Here is an 18,313-nt window from a genome sequence, read left to right as displayed (position 1 = left end):
GTTAACATATCACCTGAAGAAAGGATAGATCCTGAGTTTGTTTAATCCTAATCCTAACCCCATCACCAAAAGTTAAGGAACGCTGAGGCCAGTGAGATTTCAGAATGGGTGTAGGCAGATCACTGAGACACAGTAATCACATAAACCAATGACTGAGCTAACTCACACCACATTAACCAGAGTACCCAGATATACCGGCCTGTATCACCACATCGGCAACGTTTGTGAACAGTTCCAGACACCAGACCCGAAAGACTATAAAGGGATGGAATGTTACAGTGGATGTTTTCGAGCTTCAAAGGTTCTATTTGAAATAATTCCCCAGAAACCAGTATCCTGACACCCGGTCCCCCCTTTATTGTACAGGGAGAGTCCCTGACACTGACCCAGCTCTCTCAGAGCCAGGTCTCAGAGTGAGCAGAACCACTGACACTCCTGGTTATTTTTATCGTTTTTTTTCCACACTCCCGCCTAACTGCGGTAGTGCTTATTTTTCCCCAGCACCCATGGTGTGTGTGTGTGTGTGTGTGTGTAGGTGTGGGACACAGTGAGAGACACAAGGTGCATGAATCTTTATTCAATTCCCACCACCAGGAGAATAGGGAAACACCCGAGTGGCCAGTGACTAGCAGTGCCCTTCCCATCGAAGGGCAACGCTGTGTGAACAAACAGTGAAGGGGAGGGCAGGGACTAAATCAAAATAGAGTTGGAGGGGGAAATGATGCACTCCACTCCCTGCGGCGCCCACCTCTCCCTGAACAACTCCAGGGTGGGCGGCACGGTAGCACAGTGGTTAGCACTGCTGCCTCACAGCGCCTGAGACCCGGGTTCAATTCCCGACTCAGGCGACTGACTGTGTGGAGTTTGCACGTTCTCCCCGTGTCTGCGTGGGTTTCCTCCGGGTGCTCCGGTTTCCTCCCACAGTCGCAAAGATGTGCGGGTCAGGTGAATTGGCCATGCTAAATTGCCCGTAGTGTTAGGTAAGGGGTAAATGTAGGGGTATGGGTGGGTTGCGCTTCGGCAGGTCGGTGTGGACTTGTTGGGCCGAAGGGCCTGTTTCCACACTGTAAGTAATCTAATCTAAGGTACGCGGCTGGTTATATCTGTCAGCCAAGGATCTCTGATTGGACCAGATTAACAGCCCTAACCACGGAACTCAGATTCTATCAGGGCCATTTGGCTGACCACATTATAATCACTACACTGTTATGAGGGGGTCCCGGGGATAGAGAGAGTCCAGAGGATTCTTCTCAATGGTAGGGGGGTGTGGACATGAACAAAGGGATGGCATCTTAAATGCAGGCCCATTCTAGGTAGTCTCCCACAGATTTAGGGTCACATTTTTGTGAGATAGGAGGAACTATGGAACCAGCTCAAAGATTGACTATCAGCTCCCTGAACAGCAGTACTGGCTTGATGGGCTGAATGGGCTTTGTTTGGACTAGACCAGTCTCCATGACAATGCCAGACTGGACAGTGGGAGGTTAGAGTGAGGTGGGAAGGTGACCCGACTGAGGCTGGGGGAGGAAGGAGGAGAGGAGGGGGGTCTAACATTTCCCTCAAGGTAAAGGCAGTAACCACCCACCCCCACACCAACCCCACCCTCCCCACATCCCCCTCCCCCCTCCACCCAGACCCCAGCCCTGAATCCATGGGGGGGGGAACTAGGGGCATAGGGTAGGGGTGTGGGGGGGACAGGGGAAGGTGGGGTGGGGGGTTTGCTCCCAGGTTCCCCCTCCCCCCCCACCCCCAGTAGTCCAAGTGATACCACCCCAAGCCCCACCCACAATCCGTACCTGTGCTGGAGTGCCGGCTCCGGAACCCTCTGAGCCCACCTTCCCTCGTCTTTTCGATGTCATCGAGCGAAGAGATATGGCGGAAGCTGTAGGAACTCTCCTGGGAAGGGGTGGCACTGGGACAGAGAGTGGAGGTGGAGCTGGAAAGCTGCCTGTTCAGGGGCTGAGTGACGGAGGAGGGTTCAGGATCTCCCTCAGCGTCAGGGTCCAGTGCTAGGAGTTCCTCGGTCTGGCTCTGACCCTCCACAGCCACAGACTCACTACTCGCTCTGGACAGGTTCAACAAGCCTTGGCCTGCTCCCTCCTGGGCTAACGTCAACTTCCCCACACTCGCCGAGCCCAGGTATGGCAGTCGGAACTGAAAGTTCCGCCTCGGACCTGAAACACAACAACAAACTCATCCCACTGGCACAACGCTGTCACTGAAAAAGGATTCACTGGACTCTGCTGAGGACACCTTGTGTAAACAGCCCGGGAGGACTGGGTGGTTGTGGGTAGCTCTCACAGATCCAGAGATCTGAGTTTTGGGTTGTGGGTTCCTCAGTAACATTAACAGCTCTTGGGGTCTCAACAGAGTTGGAAAGTTCAGCGAGTGTCTGTGAAATGTCTCAATATTGCTTCCTGCTGCATTGGAGAACTGTATCTGAGAATCTGTGTCTGTATTTGCCAAGGGGCGTGTTTCTGGGATGTTACTGTATTGGAACAGTTAATTAGTCATAGTTACAGCACCCATTGTTCAGTTACGTTTTCCAATCGTTAAGTCGTTCTAAATTGCTCTTCCTTTTGTTGGAATTGTAATGATAGTGTTTCAACACATTGTGTAATATTTAATGTGGAGCAGTGTGACCAGTCACCCCACATCGGGAACATTCACATCACACCGACCCCGAACATAAGGAAGCGTCAGGGTCTAGGCTACCGTCTGAAAATGTACTGAGGGGTCTGCTCTGATCCATAATTTACTCCACAATCTGGCCTCATCAATCCACTCTAATAACATGGGCATCACTGGCTGGGCCCAGTATTTATTGCCCCGTCCCTAGTTGCCCCTTGAGAAGGTGGGGGTGAGCTGCCTTCCTGACCCGCTGCAGTCCATGTGCTGTGGGTAGACCCACAATGTCCCTGAGGGAGGGAATTCCAGGATTCTGACCCAGAGACAGTGAAGGAACGGTGATCTATTTCCCAGTCAGGATGGTGAGGGGCTCGGAGGGGAACCTGCAGGGGGTGGTGTTCCCATGTATCTGCTGCCCTTGTCCTTCTCGATGGAAGTGGCTGTGGGTTTGGAAGGTGCTGTCTGAGGGTCTTTGGTGAGTTTCTGCAGTGCATCTTGTAGATGGTACACACTGCTGTTACTGAGTGTGGGTGGGGGAGGGAGGGGATGGTACACACTGCTGTTACTGAGTGTGGGTGGGGGAGGAGGGGATGGTACACACTGCTGTTACTGAGGGGGAGGTGGGGGAGGGAGGGGATGGTACACACTGCTGTTACTGAGTGTGGGTGGGGGGAGGGAGGGGATGGTACCCACTGCTGTTACTGAGTGTGGGTGGGTGAGGGAGGGGATGGTACCCACTGCTGTTACTGAGTGTCGGTGGGGGAGGGAGGGGATGGTACACACTGCTGTTACTGAGTGTGGGTGGGGGAGGGAGGGGATGGTACACACTGCTGTTACTGAGTGTGGGTGGGGGAGGGAGGGGATGGTACACACTGCTGTTACTGAGTGTGGGTGGGGGAGGGAGGGGATGGTACACACTGCTGTTACTGAGTGTGGGTGGGTGAGGGAGGGGATGGTACCCACTGCTGTTACTGAGTGTCGGTGGGGGAGGGAGGGGATGGTACACACTGCTGTTACTGAGTGTGGGTGGGGGAGGGAGGGGATGGTACACACTGCTGTTACTGAGTGTGGGTGGGGGAGGGAGGGGATGGTACACACTGCTGTTACTGAGTGTGGGTGGGGGGAGGGAGGGGATGGTACACACTGCTGTTACTGAGTGTGGGTGGGGGGAGGGAGGGGATGGTACACACTGCTGTTACTGAGTGTGGGTGGGTGAGGGAGGGGATGGTACACACTGCTGCTACTGAGTGTGGGTGGGGGGAGGGAGGGGATGGTACCCACTGCTGCTACTGAGTGTGGGTGGGGGGAGGGAGGGGATGGTACACACTGCTGTTACTGAGTGTGGGTGGGGGAGGGAGGGGATGGTACACACTGCTGTTACTGAGTGTGGGTGGGGGAGGGAGGGAATGGTACACACTGCTGTTACTGAGGGTTGGTGGGGGAGGGAAGGGATGGTACACACTGCTGTTACTGAGTGTGGGTGGGGGAGGGAGGGGATGGTACGCACTGCTGTTACTGAGTGTGGGTGGGGGAGGGAGGGGATGGTACACACTGCTGTTACTGAGTGTGGGTGAGGGGAGGGAAGGGATGGTACACACTGCTGTTACTGAGTGTCGGTGGGGGCAGAGGGAGGGGGTGTTTGTGGATGTGGTGCCAGTTGGGTGGGGGCTGCTTTGACCTGTGTAGTGTCGAGTAACTCTGACTGAGTGACAGGAGGGAATCATAAACAGCACCAATCCTCAGAAGGGTAAATGCTCCCGTGTGACTGCAGTCCATTGTGACAGGAAGATCACTGACTCGGAACTATCGGCTCAGGTATGGAATTGAGGGAATGCCGGAAGACGGTGGGATTCTGAATGATGGGCAACACAATCCAGCATTGAGAGGCATGGATCAGTGGGACCAGTCATCCAGGTGGTGAGAGACATGGCAGACAGGTAGGGGAATGGTCAGGGGTCAGAGGGGGATCTGGGAGGAGAGTGGTCAAGTCAGTGATCAGGATGGTCAGTGAGGAGTGTTGATTAGGTCAGGGATCAGGGGTCAGGAGGTGGACTGGTCAGTGGGAGGGGATGATCACAGCAGGCTCAGGGGTTGTGGTGGGTGATAATCATGGGTGGTCAGGTCGGAGGTCAGGGATGAGGGCATTTGGTCGGGAGGGGCGTGGTCAGGAGTCAAAGGTTGATTGGTCAATGAGGAGGGGTGTGGTTAGGGGTCGGGGTTGGTGGGGAGGGGCGTGGTCACGGGTTGGGATCAGGGATCAGGGGTTGGGGTGGTTAGTGGGATGGGGTGCGGCCAGGGGTCAGGGGTTGGGATGGTTGGTGGGGAGGGATGTGGTCAGGGGTCAGGGGTTGGGGTGGTTGGTGGGGAGAAGCGTGGTCAGGGGCTGGGGTCAGGGGTCAGGGGTTAGGGTGGTTGGTGGGCACGAGTGTGGTCAGGGGTTGGGGTCAGGGGTTAGGGGTTAGAGTGGTTGATGGGGAGGGGTAGGGTCAGGGGTTAGGGGTTGGGGTGGTTGGTGGGGAGGGGTGTGGTTGGGGCCAGGGGCTGGGCTCAGCCAGGTTGAGGGTCACCAGGGTGGCCCATGTTTGTGATGAGCGACAGGGCGAGGGGGCGCAGAGCTGAGTGTGTCCAGGGTCATACCTGCAGCACACCACGGGGACAGGAACTTCTCATTCCAGTTGGTGTCCAGAGAGTCCAGCAGCGATTTCTCCAACGTTACCTCGAAATTCAAGATGGACATGATGACAGAACCATTCTCACTCCGAACAGGAACAACATCCACTAGGCACAGGAAGCAGGAACCTAGAGGAACAATCACACAGGTCACTGCTCCAATACCAACACAGCTACTGCTTCAGGGGGATACTGGCAAGGGATTAGACTCGGTATCTAACCTCGAGCATCAGGAGGGACAGGCAGGAGGCTGGGGGAACACAGTAAGGCAGGCAGCATCAGGAGGGACAGGCAGGAGGCTGGGGGAACACAGCAAGGCAGGCAGCATCAGGACGGACAGGCAGGAGGCTGGAGGAACACAGCAAGGCAGGCAGCATCAAGAGGTGGAGAAGTCAATGTTTCGAGTGTGACCCTGCTTCAGGATTGGGGGTGGGGGTGGGGGTGGGTGTGGGGGTGGGTTTGGGGGAAGCTGCAGATAAAGGGGGTAATGTGGGCAGGGTGGTGAAGTGGGGATAGGTAATGGGTATGACCGAGTCGGTCAATAGGAGGAATGAATCTGCTTGGTAGCAGGAAGGAATGGAAGGGTGGGGGAGGGGTGGGGAAGGGAGTCGGGGGATGGGAGGGAGGTTATGTGAATTTGGAGAACTCAACGTCGAGTCCTCCGGGCTGGAGGCTGACCAAGTGGAAGACGAGGGGTTAACCCTCCAATCGGTGCTGTGGTTTGTTTTGACAATGGAAGAAGCCAAGGATGGTCATCACCTCCCTCCCCAGGCCTCAATTCCAATTCCCAGCCGCCCCCTCCTCACACCCACCAACTGGAATCATTCCTCCCAGTGACCAACAGGTCATACCCTCCACCTGTCTTCATCTATCATCACTTCACCAACATACTCCTGACACCCCCTTCATTGGCAGCTTCCCCCACACCCGACCCCAGTCCTGAAGAAATATTGACTTGCCCCCTTCCTGATGCTGCCTGCCTTGCTGTGTTCCCCCAGCCTCCTGCCTGTCCCTCCTGATGCTGCCTGCCTTGCTGTGTTCCCCAGCCTCCTGCCTGTCCCTCCTGATGCTGCCTGCCTTGCTGTGTTCCCCCAGCTTCCTGCCTGTCCTGCCTGATGCTGCCTGCCTTGCTGTGTTCCCCCAGCTTCCTGCCTGTCCTGCCTGATGCTGCCTGCCTTGCTGTGTTCCCCCAGCCTCCGGCCTGCCACTGTGTTTGATGCAGACTGTCCTGATGGGGGTTCCCTCTCAGTGTAAATAGGTAGAGTGTCCCTCCCTGTGTTGTGTCCTGAGTGAGTTTCTGGTCAGTGAGATACTAATCAGAGTGCTGCTGGGCAAGTGTTGGATTGGGAGATAATGGGAAGGGAGAGGATTTATAATCCTTTGGAAAGGAATAATTTGATTAGGGATAGTCAGCACGGTTTTGTGAAGGGTAGGTCATGCCTCACAAACCTTATTGAGTTCTTTGAGAAGGTGACCAAACAGGTGGATGAGGGTAAAGCAGTTGATGTGGTGTATGTGGATGTCAGTAAGGGGTTTGATAAGGTTCCCCACGGTGGGCTATTGCACAAAATACAGAGGCATGGGATTGGGGGGGATTTAGTGTTTGGATCAGAAATTGGCTAGCTGAAAGAAGAGAGAGGGTGGTGGTTGATGGGAAATGTTCATCCTGGAGTTCAGTTACTAGTGGTGTAACACAGGGATCTGTTTTGGGGATGGGTTAGTAAATTTGCGGATGACACTAAGGTAGGCAGAGCTGTGGATAGTGCTGAAGGATGTTGCGGGTTACAGAGGGACATAGATAAGCTGCAGAGCTGGGCTGAGAGGTGGCAAATGGAGTGTAATGTGGAAAAGTGTGAGGTGATTCACTTCGGAAGAAATAACAGGAATACAGAGTACTGGGCTAATGGTAAAATTCTTGGCAGTGCAGATGAACAGAGAGATCTCGGTGTCCAGGTGCATAAATCCCTGAAAGTTGCCACCCAGGTTGATAGGGTTGTTAAGAAGGAATATGGTGTGTTGGTGTTTATTGGTCAGGGGATTGAGTTTCAGAGCCATGAGGTTACGCTGCAGCTGTACAGGGCACTGGTACGGCTGCACCTGGAGTATTGTGTACAGTTCTGGGCATTGCATTATAGGAAGGATGTGGAAGCTTTGGAAAGGGTTCAGAGGAGATTTACCAGGATGTTGCCTGGTATGGAGGGAAGGGCTTACGAGGAAAGGCTGAGGGAACTGGTCTGTTTTCATTAGACAGAAGGTTGAGAGGTGACTTAATCAAGACATATAAGATAATTGGAGGGTTAGATAGGGTGGACAGGGAGAGCCTTTTTCCTCAGATGGTGACGGTGAGCATGAGGGGGCATAGCTTTAAATTGAGGGGTGATAGATGTAGGACAGATGTCAGAGGTAGTTTCTTTACTCAGAGAGTAGTCGGGGTGTGGAATGCTCTGCCTGTAACAGTAGTGTGTGTTAGGGGCATTTAAATGGGCATTGGACATACATAGGAATAATAATGGAACGTTTCAGGTCAGATGGGCATCAGATTAATTTTACAGGTCAGCGCAACATTGAGAGCCGAGGGGTCTGTAATGTTATACGTTCAATGTTCAGGGAGAGTATGAGAAGCCTCCATTCCAGAGAGTGTGTCTGTGAGACATTGTACATTCTCTCACTCACTGACCAACTCCCACACAAAATATTAACCCTCTCTCCACAACATGGCAGCTGCTCAACAACTCCCTTTTAAAACAAACAGCCTGTCAGTGGAGAGCAGCGACAGTCACGTTATTGTGTGAAGGGTTATCCCCCTCCAGCCCCCAGCCCCCACCCCCCTCAATGGGGAACCCCCCCCCCACCTCCCCCCTCCCCCACCAGAGACTCGTCCCCTGGCCCTGACCCGCTTTCTGGGCAATTAACAAACACCCTTCGTCATTACCCCAGTCCCTGTGCTCGGAGCTCTCACACAGAGGGTGGGGGTGGGGAGGATGGGGGGGGGGGGGGGGGTGGAGGGAGTGATGTGGTTGGCAAAAACGTTTCTGTTTTTCCTTTCTCATTTATCTATTATATGATATTATATTTAGAATCATAGAATCCCTACAGTGTGGAAACAGGCTCTTCGGCCCAACAAGTCCACACCAATTTGGACGAAGTTAAGTTTAAGATTAAAAATGGCAGATCTCAGACCCACGTTATGCTCCTCTTACTCAACATGGAAGTTCTGGGACGCAGCTGATGTCCCTGGCTCCTTCACATGGAGGAAGCATGTCCAGCTACAGCTCTTGTTAGACCGCATGACAGCTCTGGAGCTGCAGATACACTCACTTTGGAGCATCCTTGATGCTGAGGTGGTCACTAACTACTTTTAGTGAATTGGTCACATCACAGATTAGGATTGCTGAGGGAGAAATAGAATGGGTGACCAAAAGGCAGAGAAAGAGCAGGAATGCAGTGCTGGTGTCCCCTGCAGTCATCTCCCCCCAAAACAGGTGTACCGCTTTGGACGCTGTTGGGTAGATGGCTCACCAGGGGAAGGCAGCAATAGCCAGGTTCATGGCACCATGACTGGCTCTGCTGTACAGAAGGGCAGGAAACAGTGGAAGGGCTATAGTCACAGGGCATTCAATTGTAATGGGATTAGATAGGCCATTCTGTAGATAAAAATGAGACTCCCTAAGGGAATGTTGCCTCCTAGGTGCGTGGGTCAGGGATGTCTCCGATTCGCTGCAGAACGTTCTCAAGGGGAGGGTGAACAGCCAGTTGTCATGATGCATATAGGCACTAATGATATAGGTTAAAAACAGGATGAGGTCCTAAAAGCAGAAGTTTGGGAGTTAGGAGCCAAGTTAAAAAGTAGGAGCTCAGAGTTAGTAACCTCAGGATTGTTACCGGTGCCACATGCTAGTCAGAGTAGAACTGAAACAATTAGATTACTTACAGTGTGGAAACAGGCCCTTCGGCCCAACAAGTCCACACTGACCCGCCGAAGCGCAACCCACCCATTCCCCTACATTTACCCCTTTACTTAATACTACGGGCAATTTAGCATGGCCAATTCACCTGACCCGCACATCTTTGGACCATGGGAGGAAACTGGAGCATCCGGAGGAAACCCACGCAGACACGGGGAGAACGTGCAAACTCCACACAGTTATTCGCCTGAGTCGGGAAATGAACCCAGGTCCCTGGCGCTGTGAGGTAGCAGTGCTAACCACTGTGCCACCGTGCCGCCCACTAAGCCACCCAATAGGCAGGATGAATGTGTGGTTTGTGAGATGGTACAGAAAGGAGGCATTCAAATGTTTGGGACATTGCGACCAGTTCTGGGGAGGTGGGACTAATACAAATTGGATGGTCTACTCCTGGGCCTTACTGGAATTAACGTCCTTGGCAGTACTTTTGCTAACGTTGTTAGGAGGGTTTAAACTAATGTGGCAGGGGGTTGGGAACCAAATGAGGTGGTTAGTGGACAGTAAGGAGGTAGAAACTAAAGCCTGTAAAGAATTAGTTCATGAAGTCCGCGTGACTAAGGGGAAGAGTAGGCAGGGAGATGATGATGAACGCAAAGGAATAGGTAGTCTGAGGTGTATTTGTTTTCATGCAAGAGGTGTAATAGGTAAGGCAAATGATCTTAGGGCTTGGATTAGTACCTGGGAGTATGATGTTATTGCTAATAATGAGACTTGGTTGAGGGAAAGGCATGACTGACAACTAAATATCCCAGGATATCAATGCTCCAGGTGGGTTAGAGAGGGAGGTAAAAGGGGTGGAGGAGTTGTATTACTGGTCAGAGAGGCTATCACAGCTGTGCTGAAGGAGGGCACTATGGAAGACTCAAACAGTGAGGCGATATGGGCAGAGCTCAGAAATAGGAAGGGTGAGGTGACAATATTGAGGCCGTACTACAGACCTCCCAATAGCGACCATGAGGTACAAGTACAAATATAATACAAAAAAGCTTACAGAAAGATGTAGGAGCAACAAAGTGGTGATGATAAAAGATTTTAATTTTCCCAACATTGACTGGGATTCACTTCGTTTTAGAGGTTCAGATGGAGCAGAATTTCTAAGGAGCATCCAGGAGGGGTTTCCAGAGCAATATGTAAATCTCTAACTCAGGAAGGGGCCACACTGGATCTGCTGTTGGGGAATGAGCACTGCCAGGCGGCTGAAATTTCTGTAGGGGATTACTTTGGGAATAGTGATCACAATTCCATGAGTTTTAGAATACTCATGGACAAAGACGAGAGCGGTCCTAAACGAAGAATGTTAATTGGGGAAAGGCCAACTATACCAAAATTCGACCAAGTTGGTGAACGTGAATTGGGAGCAGCTGGTTGAAGATATGTGGGAGGCTTTTAAAGAGAGGTTGATTAGAGTGAAGGACAGGAAAGTCCCTGTGAAAATGAGGAATAGAAATGGCAAGATTAGGGAACCACGGATGACAGGTGAAATTGTGACACGAGCTAAAAGGAAAAAGAAAACATACATAAGGTCTAGGCAACTGAAGACAGACGAAGATTTGGAAGAATATCGGGAATGTAGGACCAATTTGAAATGAGGAATTAAGAGGGCTGAAAGGGGTCATGAAATATCTTTAGCAAACAGGGTTATGGAAAATCCTTAATAAAAGCCTTTTATTCATTTATAAGGAGCAAGAGGGTAACAAGAGAAGGAGGAAAGTTAGGTGTGGAGTCAGAGAAAAAGGGCGAGATCCTTAATGAATAGTTTGCATCAGTATTCATAGAGGAGAGGGACATGACGGATGTTGAGGTTAGGAATAGATGTTTAATTACTACGGCTGCAAATGTGTTGCTGGTCAAAGCACAGCAGGTTAGGCAGCATCTCAGGAATAGAGAATTCGACGTTTCGAGCATAAGCCCTTCTGTTTAATTACTACGGTCAAGTCAGCATAAGGAGAGTGGAAGTGTTGGGTATTCTAAAAGACATTAAGGTGGACAAGTCGCCAGGTCCAAATGGAATCTATCCCAGGTTACTGAGGGAAGAGAAAGAAGAAATAGCTGGTGCCTTAACAGGAATCTTTGCAGAATCCTTGAACATGGGTGAGGTCCCGGAGGGATAGGATCTATTGTCATGTGGAAGAAAATGGGCTTATCAGTGATACGCAACATGGTTTTATGTATGGAAGGTCATATCTTACCAACTTAATAGAAGTCTTTGAGGAAGTGACAAAGTTGATTGATGAGGGAAGGACTGTAGATGTCATATATATGGCATTTGATAAAGTTCCCCATGGTAGGCTGATGGAGAAAGTGAAGTCGCATGGGGTCCAGAGTGCACTAGCTGGGTGGATAAAGAACTGGCTGGGCAACAGGAGAGAGAGAGCGAGAGAGAGAGCGAGCACGCGAGAAAATAGTAGTGGAAGGGACTTTCTCAAAAATGGAGACCTGTGACCAGTGATGTTCCACAGGCATCCGTGCTGGAACCACTGTTGTTTGTGATATACATAAATGATCTGGAGGAAGATATACGTGCTCTGATTAGCAAGTTTGTAGATGATACTAAGATTGGTGGAGTAACAGATAGAGATGGAGACTGTCAGAGAATACAGCAGAATATAGATAGATTGGAGAGCTGAACAGAGAAATGGCAGATGGAATTCAATTTGGGCAAATGTGAGAGGATGCATTTCGGAAGATCCAATTCAAGAGCAAACGATATGGTAAATGGAAAAGCCCTGGGGAAAATTCAACTACAGGGTGATCTGGCTGTTCAGGTCCACTTTACACTGAAGGTGGCAACGCAGGTCGATAGAGTTGGCAGGTCATGTTACAGTTGCACAAGACTTTGGTTTGGTCACATTTGCAATACTGCGTACAGTTCTGGTCACCACATTACCAAAAGGACGTGAATGCCTTGGAGAGGGTACAGAGGAGGTTTACCAGATATTGCCTGGTCTAGAAACTAGCTATGAAGACAGATTGAGTAGATTAAGATTATTTTCATTAGAAAGATAGAGGTTGAGGGGTAACCTGGTTGAGGTCTACAAAATCATGAGAGGTGTAGACGGTGTGGACAGCAAGAAGATTTTTTTCACAGAGTGGGGAACTTAATTACTAGGGGTCACAAGTTCAAGATGAGTGGGGAGAAGTTTAAGGCAGAGATATGAGGAAAGTTCTTCACGCAGAGGGAGGTAGGTGCCTGGAGCACTTTGCCAGCAGATGTGGTAGAGGCAGGTACAGCAGCATTATTTAAGATGCATCTAGACAGATACGTGAATGGGCAGAGAACAGAGGGCTACAGATCCTCAGAAAATAGGCGACAGGTTTAGACAGAGGATCTGGATCGGTGCAGGCTTGGAGGGCCGAAGGGCCTGTTCCTGTGCTGTAATGTTCTTTGTTCAGGCTGGATGGGCTGAATGGTCTACTCTCATTCCTAATCTCTATGTGCCCACCTTGAAAGGTGACTGTGTACTGAGTGATCGATGCATCAGTCTGGATTCTCAGTGATCAGTGCTGACCTCAAGATGAGAATAGAAACTGTTAATTAGTGTCTCGTGTTCCCAGCCCATGTTTTATTAAATCCCATTAGAACAGAAATGAAAAGCAGCATTGAAAATGTTGAGGAATGTTGGTGTGATATTCAGAGTCAGTGTTCAGAACACCCTCTCCAGAACAATTCGAGATGACCAGAGACACTCCCACCCTGTGAACAAATCCAAGAGGGGGTCAATTTTCCACGGGATATCGGTCTGGGTAATAATTACCGAAAAAGGGAGTTCAGACAAGCAGGAGAGTGGGAGGTTCAAAACACTGCTTAAAGAAAGAATTCCAATTCGCCCAGTGTTGAAGAGACAAGATGGTGCTGAGCTCAGGAACACGCAGCCTCCTGGGAGTGTTCTGTCTACTGGGAGGGAGTCAGAGGGAGTCGAGGGGAGGGAGCCGGAGTGAGCCAGGGGGAGAGACGGAGGATGAACAGCCACTTCTAGCCTCATTCACCGATAAAACAAAAACAAGAATGTGGGGATTTCAGTGACCTGAACATGAACTGGGATCTGGTCAATGGGGAACAGAGACACTTCCTCAGGCAGAATGGGGTAACTCCTACAGGGAGATGGGGAAAAAGGAGGGAGGATTCAGGGTTTAGAATCAGGAAAGGAAGGCAGGTGACTGGGGATCACTTTGGTGCAGACTGATGTTACTTTTGTCTGAGAAAGGACCAGGACAGAGAGAAAGTTTCTCGACTGAGTAAAGATTATTCAGGGAGAAAAACTCAGAGCATGGGGGGGAAGCTGGTTAAATATAAAAAAGTCAGAAAGTTAACAAAGTGTTGGATGATTATAAAAGGTGAGACTAGGGAATTAATCATGGATATTCAGGAATTAATTGAAGATGTATTTTATAACGGCCTTCACTGCCGAGGATCTAAGGAGCATTCCAAAAATAGATGTCAATCTAAACGCAGCAGTGAGGAAGGACAGCGAAAGCACAGCAGCTAAATTTACACATGTCCCCATGATGGGGGGGGGAGCATGTTAGAAGGACAGACAAGGAGACAGACAGAAAGCACAGGGCAGTGGATATACATTGCTGGTCAAAGAGGACATTAACACAATAGTGAGGAAGGATATTAGCTCCAATGATGTGGAATCTGTATGTGCAGAGCTGAGAATCATCAAGAGACATAAAACATTAATATATGTTGTATACCGACCCCCAAACTATAGGGGTGATATCGGGATGGCATTAACCAGGAAGTTAGGTTGCTATAAAGGAATGTCTATAATTATGGGTGACTTTAATCTACACATGGATTAGGCAAATCAAATTAGTAAGAATACTAAAGAGATGGAATTCCTGGAATGTATAAGGAATGGTTTTCTGGACTAATACATTGAGGAATCAACTGGAAATCAGGCCATCCTAGATTAGTATTGTGTAATGAGAAAGAAATAATTGATAATCTAGCTGCGTAAGGCCCCGTGGGGAGGAGTGACCCTAATATGGTAGAATTCCTCATTAAGAAGCAGAGAGATGTAGCTGATTCTGAGACTAGGATCTTGAATCTAAATGAAGGAAACTGCTATGGTATGAGGCGCAAGTTGGTTCTGATAGATTGGGGAACGTTCCGTAAAGAGATAACAGTGGAAAGGCAATGGTAAACATTTAAAAAGGGCATTAGTGAACTCCAGCGCTTGCTCATTCCTATGGAAAAGGTGACCAAACCATGGTGTAGAAGGGAAAAATAAGATAATATTAGATCCAAGGAAGATGCATATAAATTGGTCAGAGACACAACAGACCAGAGAAATGGAAGCAGTTTAGAATTCAGCAAAGGAGGACAAAGGACTGATTAAGGAGAAAATAGAAAACAAGAGGAAACTTGCAAAGAACATAAAACCTGACGATAAGAGCTTCTATTGGGATGTGAAAACATTACTGTCAGAAACAGGGGAATTTAGAATGGGGAACAAACAAGGATTGATCAACTACATACACACTTTGGTTCAGTATTGACAAAGGAAGACACGAGTGACTTCCCGGAAATGTTCGGGAACACAGGATTTATTGAGAGGGAGGAACTGAAAGTAATCAGAATTAGTCAGGAAGTAGTGTTGGGGAAAGTTATTGGATTTTGTACTGAGTACATTTGTATCTAAGATGGTGTTTGGAATGGCTATGTTGTGAACTTTCCACTATATTCCTTTATTGGAGTATCCATGACAATAACATCCTAATCCACCAATTGAAGAAGACCATAAGGTGCAGGAGCAGAATTGGACCATTTGGTCCATTGAGTCTGCTCCCCCATCTGACCATAGAACATTCCAGTACAGCACAGGCCCTTCGGCCCTCGATGTTGGGCCGACCTGTGGAATCAATCTGAAGTCCATCTATCCTACACTATTCCATTCTCGTCCACATGTCTATCCAATGACCAGTTAAATGCCCTGAAAGTTGGTGAGTCTATACTGTTATATGCAGTGCGTTCTAAGCCGCTACTCTCTGAGTAAAGTGCTGATAAGTTTCTCAACCCTATTCTCCGGCCCTCTCCCCTAACCCTTGAACCCCTTACTAATCAATAACCCACCTAGCTCTGTCGTAAACACACGCAATGACTTGGCCTCTTCAGCTCTCTGCAGAATGAGCTCCACAGAGTCAACACTGTCTGAAGAACTTCCTTCCCATCTCAGTTCCAAAGGGCAGTCCCTTCACTCGGAGGCTGTGCCCGTGACCGTGACTGTGACCATGACCAGTTTATCTCTGTATTCCGAGTTTCAATCAGATCCCCTCATCTTTCTAACCACCATCCAGTACAGACCCAGAGACCTCAACACCCCCCTGTGACAGAGTCCTCACCCCCCACGTGACAGAGTCCCCAACACCCCCCTACGTGACAAGCCCTTCGTCCCCAGAACCATTCTTTTGAATATTCTTCCTGTGGACTCCCAACATCAGCACAATCTTCCTTAGATACAGCCTCAACCTCCCTTAGATACAGCCTCAATCTCGCTTAGATACGGGCCTCAATCTCCCTTAGATATGGGCCTCAGACCTGCCCCTGGTCTGACCAGAGCCTTATACAGCCTCAGCAGTACATCTCTGCTCTTGTATTCTAACCTTCTCAACATAATTGCTGACACTACATTCACTTTCATAACCCTTCACTGAACCTGCACAGTAACCATAAAAGAATCCTGAACTAGGATTCCCAAACCTCCCTTTGTGCTGCAGATTTCCAAAGCTTTTCCCCCATTTAGAAAACAGTCTAACCCTCTACTCTTCCTCCCAAAGTGCATAACCTCACACTTTCCCGCTCTGCCTTCCATCTGCCTCTCATTTTTCTACTCTCTCGGCCTGTCCAGCCCTTCTGCAGTTCCCCCAGTTCCTCAACACTCACGGGCGCTCCAGCTATCTCTGTCTCATCAGCAAACTGAGCACCAATACCTGCAGTCCCTTTGTCCACATCATTCACGTACAATGTGAACAGCTGTGCTCCCTATTCTGACCGGTGTGGAACTGTCCTAGGCCCTGACTGTCATCCTGAGAAAGATCCCTTTATCCCCACTCGCTGCCTCCTGCCAACCAGCCAATCCTTGATCCATGTCAATACCTTACCCCTAACACCATGGGCTCTGAGCTTACTGAATAGCCTCATGTACATTTGAGTAGAGACTGATTCAGTTAGGACCAGATTTACTAGAGTTTGGGAGAATGAAGGAGGATGGAATGGAATCTCTCCAGAAACCTATAGAATTCTAACAGGATGAGACAAGTAAACACAGAAAGGGTGTTGTGACGACTGAGGGTTTGCGGTCTAAAGGATACAGGATAAACCATTTCGGACTGAGATGGGGAGAAATGTCTTCACACAGAGCGTGAGGAGCCTGTGGAATTCCCGGCCACAGAACATTCACGAGGAGCTGGATACAGCCCCAGCCCCAGACCCAGGTCCTGCCCCAGGCCCTGCCCCAGGCCCAGGCCCAGGCCCAGCCCCAGACCCAGGTCCTGCCCCAGCCCCAGCCCCAAGGGGATCAGAGGGTTTGCTGAGAGAAACAGGAACAGCTTCTAGAGTTTGATGAGCTGCCGTAACCACAATGAATAGAGGAGCAGGCTGAATGGAAGGGCTGAATGGCCTGCTCCAAATTTACAATCTGCCCCCTCTCCTTTATACCCCGTTACTCTGCCCCCCCATACCCCATCACCCTGCCCCCCCTTTATACCCCGTCACTCTGCCCCCCTTATATCCCGTCACTCTTCCCCCCCCTTATATCCCGTCACTCTTCCCCCCCTTTATACCCCGTCACCCTGCCCCCCCTTATATCCTGTCACTCTGCCCCCCCTTTATACCCTGTCACCCTGCCCCCCCTTATACCCCATCACCCTGACCCCCTCCTTTATACCCCGTCACTCTGCCCCCCTTTATACCCCATCACCCTGACCCCCTCCTTTATACCCCGTCACTCTGCACCCCCCCCCCCCCCCCTTCCTGCCAGGGGTCAGGAGTATAGTCCAGGGACAGAGGGCATGACCCTCCTCCCTCACTGGAGACCCTGTGAGTTTCGGACATGCCTGAGACAGGGTCTGATTGTGAAGATTCCGTCTGGAGCGATGATGAAAGCAGTTCATTCGTTATCGACCGCGAGGACCATCGTCAGGGACAGTTAATTACAGCAGCATCGCGGGCCTGGCCTCACTGAGCACAGCTAATCATTACTTCATCATCCCCAACCCCCTTTAACCAAACTGCCAGGAACCCGGGAGTCTCCGAATCTCCATCCTCCATCCAACACCCCCTCAACCTGACCCATTGGCCCCATCAAACACCCCCAGGACAGGGACAGCACGGGGTTAGATACAGAGTAAAGCTCCCTCTACACTGTCCCCCATCAAACACTTCCAGGGACAGGGACAGTACAGGGTTAGATACAGAGTAAAGCTCCCACTACACTGTCCCCCATCAAACATCCCCAGGACAGGGACAGCACGGGGATAGATACAGAGTAAAGCTCCCTCTACACTCTCCCCATCAAACACTCCCAGGGACAGGGACAGCACGGGGTTAGATACAGAGTAAAGCTCCCTCTACACTGTCCCCATCAAACATGCCCAGGACAGGGACAGCACGGGGCTAGATACAGAGTAAAGCTCCCTCTACACTCTGGAGGCAGATGTGAGGAGGGGGTAGTGATTTGGAGAGTGGTTGACAGATGGGGGAGAGGTGTTAATGGATGTGGGGGAGTGGAATTGGGGTGTGTTGGATGGGGAAGAGGGTGTGGGTTGGGGGGCAGGGGGTGGGATGGCGGAGAGTGTGTGGGATATGGATGTGGGGGAGAGGGGGTGGGGAGTGGGGAATACGGGTTGTGATAGGGATGGGGGAGGGGGATAGGGGGTTGGGGGTGATGTGTACCTGCCTCCATTGTAATGAGACTGTGTTTTGGCGCAGTGTGCCCCTGGGCAGTGTTGCTGATGTGAGGCACACACATGCCCACGCACACGTGCTCACACACACACACACAGAGACACACACACACAGAGACACACACACACAGAGACACACA

General features: G+C 50.4%; 1 protein-coding gene across 1 annotated transcript in view; it reads right to left on the bottom strand.

The window, feature by feature from the left end:
* Positions 1-18,313, bottom strand: part of kcnh2b (potassium voltage-gated channel, subfamily H (eag-related), member 2b) — a 99,926-nt gene that overhangs the window by 59,543 nt on the left and 22,070 nt on the right. The window contains exons 3-4 of the mRNA XM_060824075.1: positions 5,266-5,427; positions 1,797-2,174 (exon numbers count right to left, since the gene is read on the bottom strand). Of these exons, the coding sequence (XP_060680058.1) occupies positions 1,797-2,174; positions 5,266-5,427 (540 nt within the window). The remainder of the gene's footprint in view (positions 1-1,796; positions 2,175-5,265; positions 5,428-18,313) is intronic.

Source organism: Hemiscyllium ocellatum, chromosome 4, assembly GCF_020745735.1.
Source record: "Hemiscyllium ocellatum isolate sHemOce1 chromosome 4, sHemOce1.pat.X.cur, whole genome shotgun sequence".
Taxonomy (NCBI): Eukaryota; Metazoa; Chordata; class Chondrichthyes; order Orectolobiformes; family Hemiscylliidae; genus Hemiscyllium; species Hemiscyllium ocellatum.
Note: the sequence above shows the minus strand (reverse complement) of the source record. Positions and strands in the feature narration are given on the sequence as shown.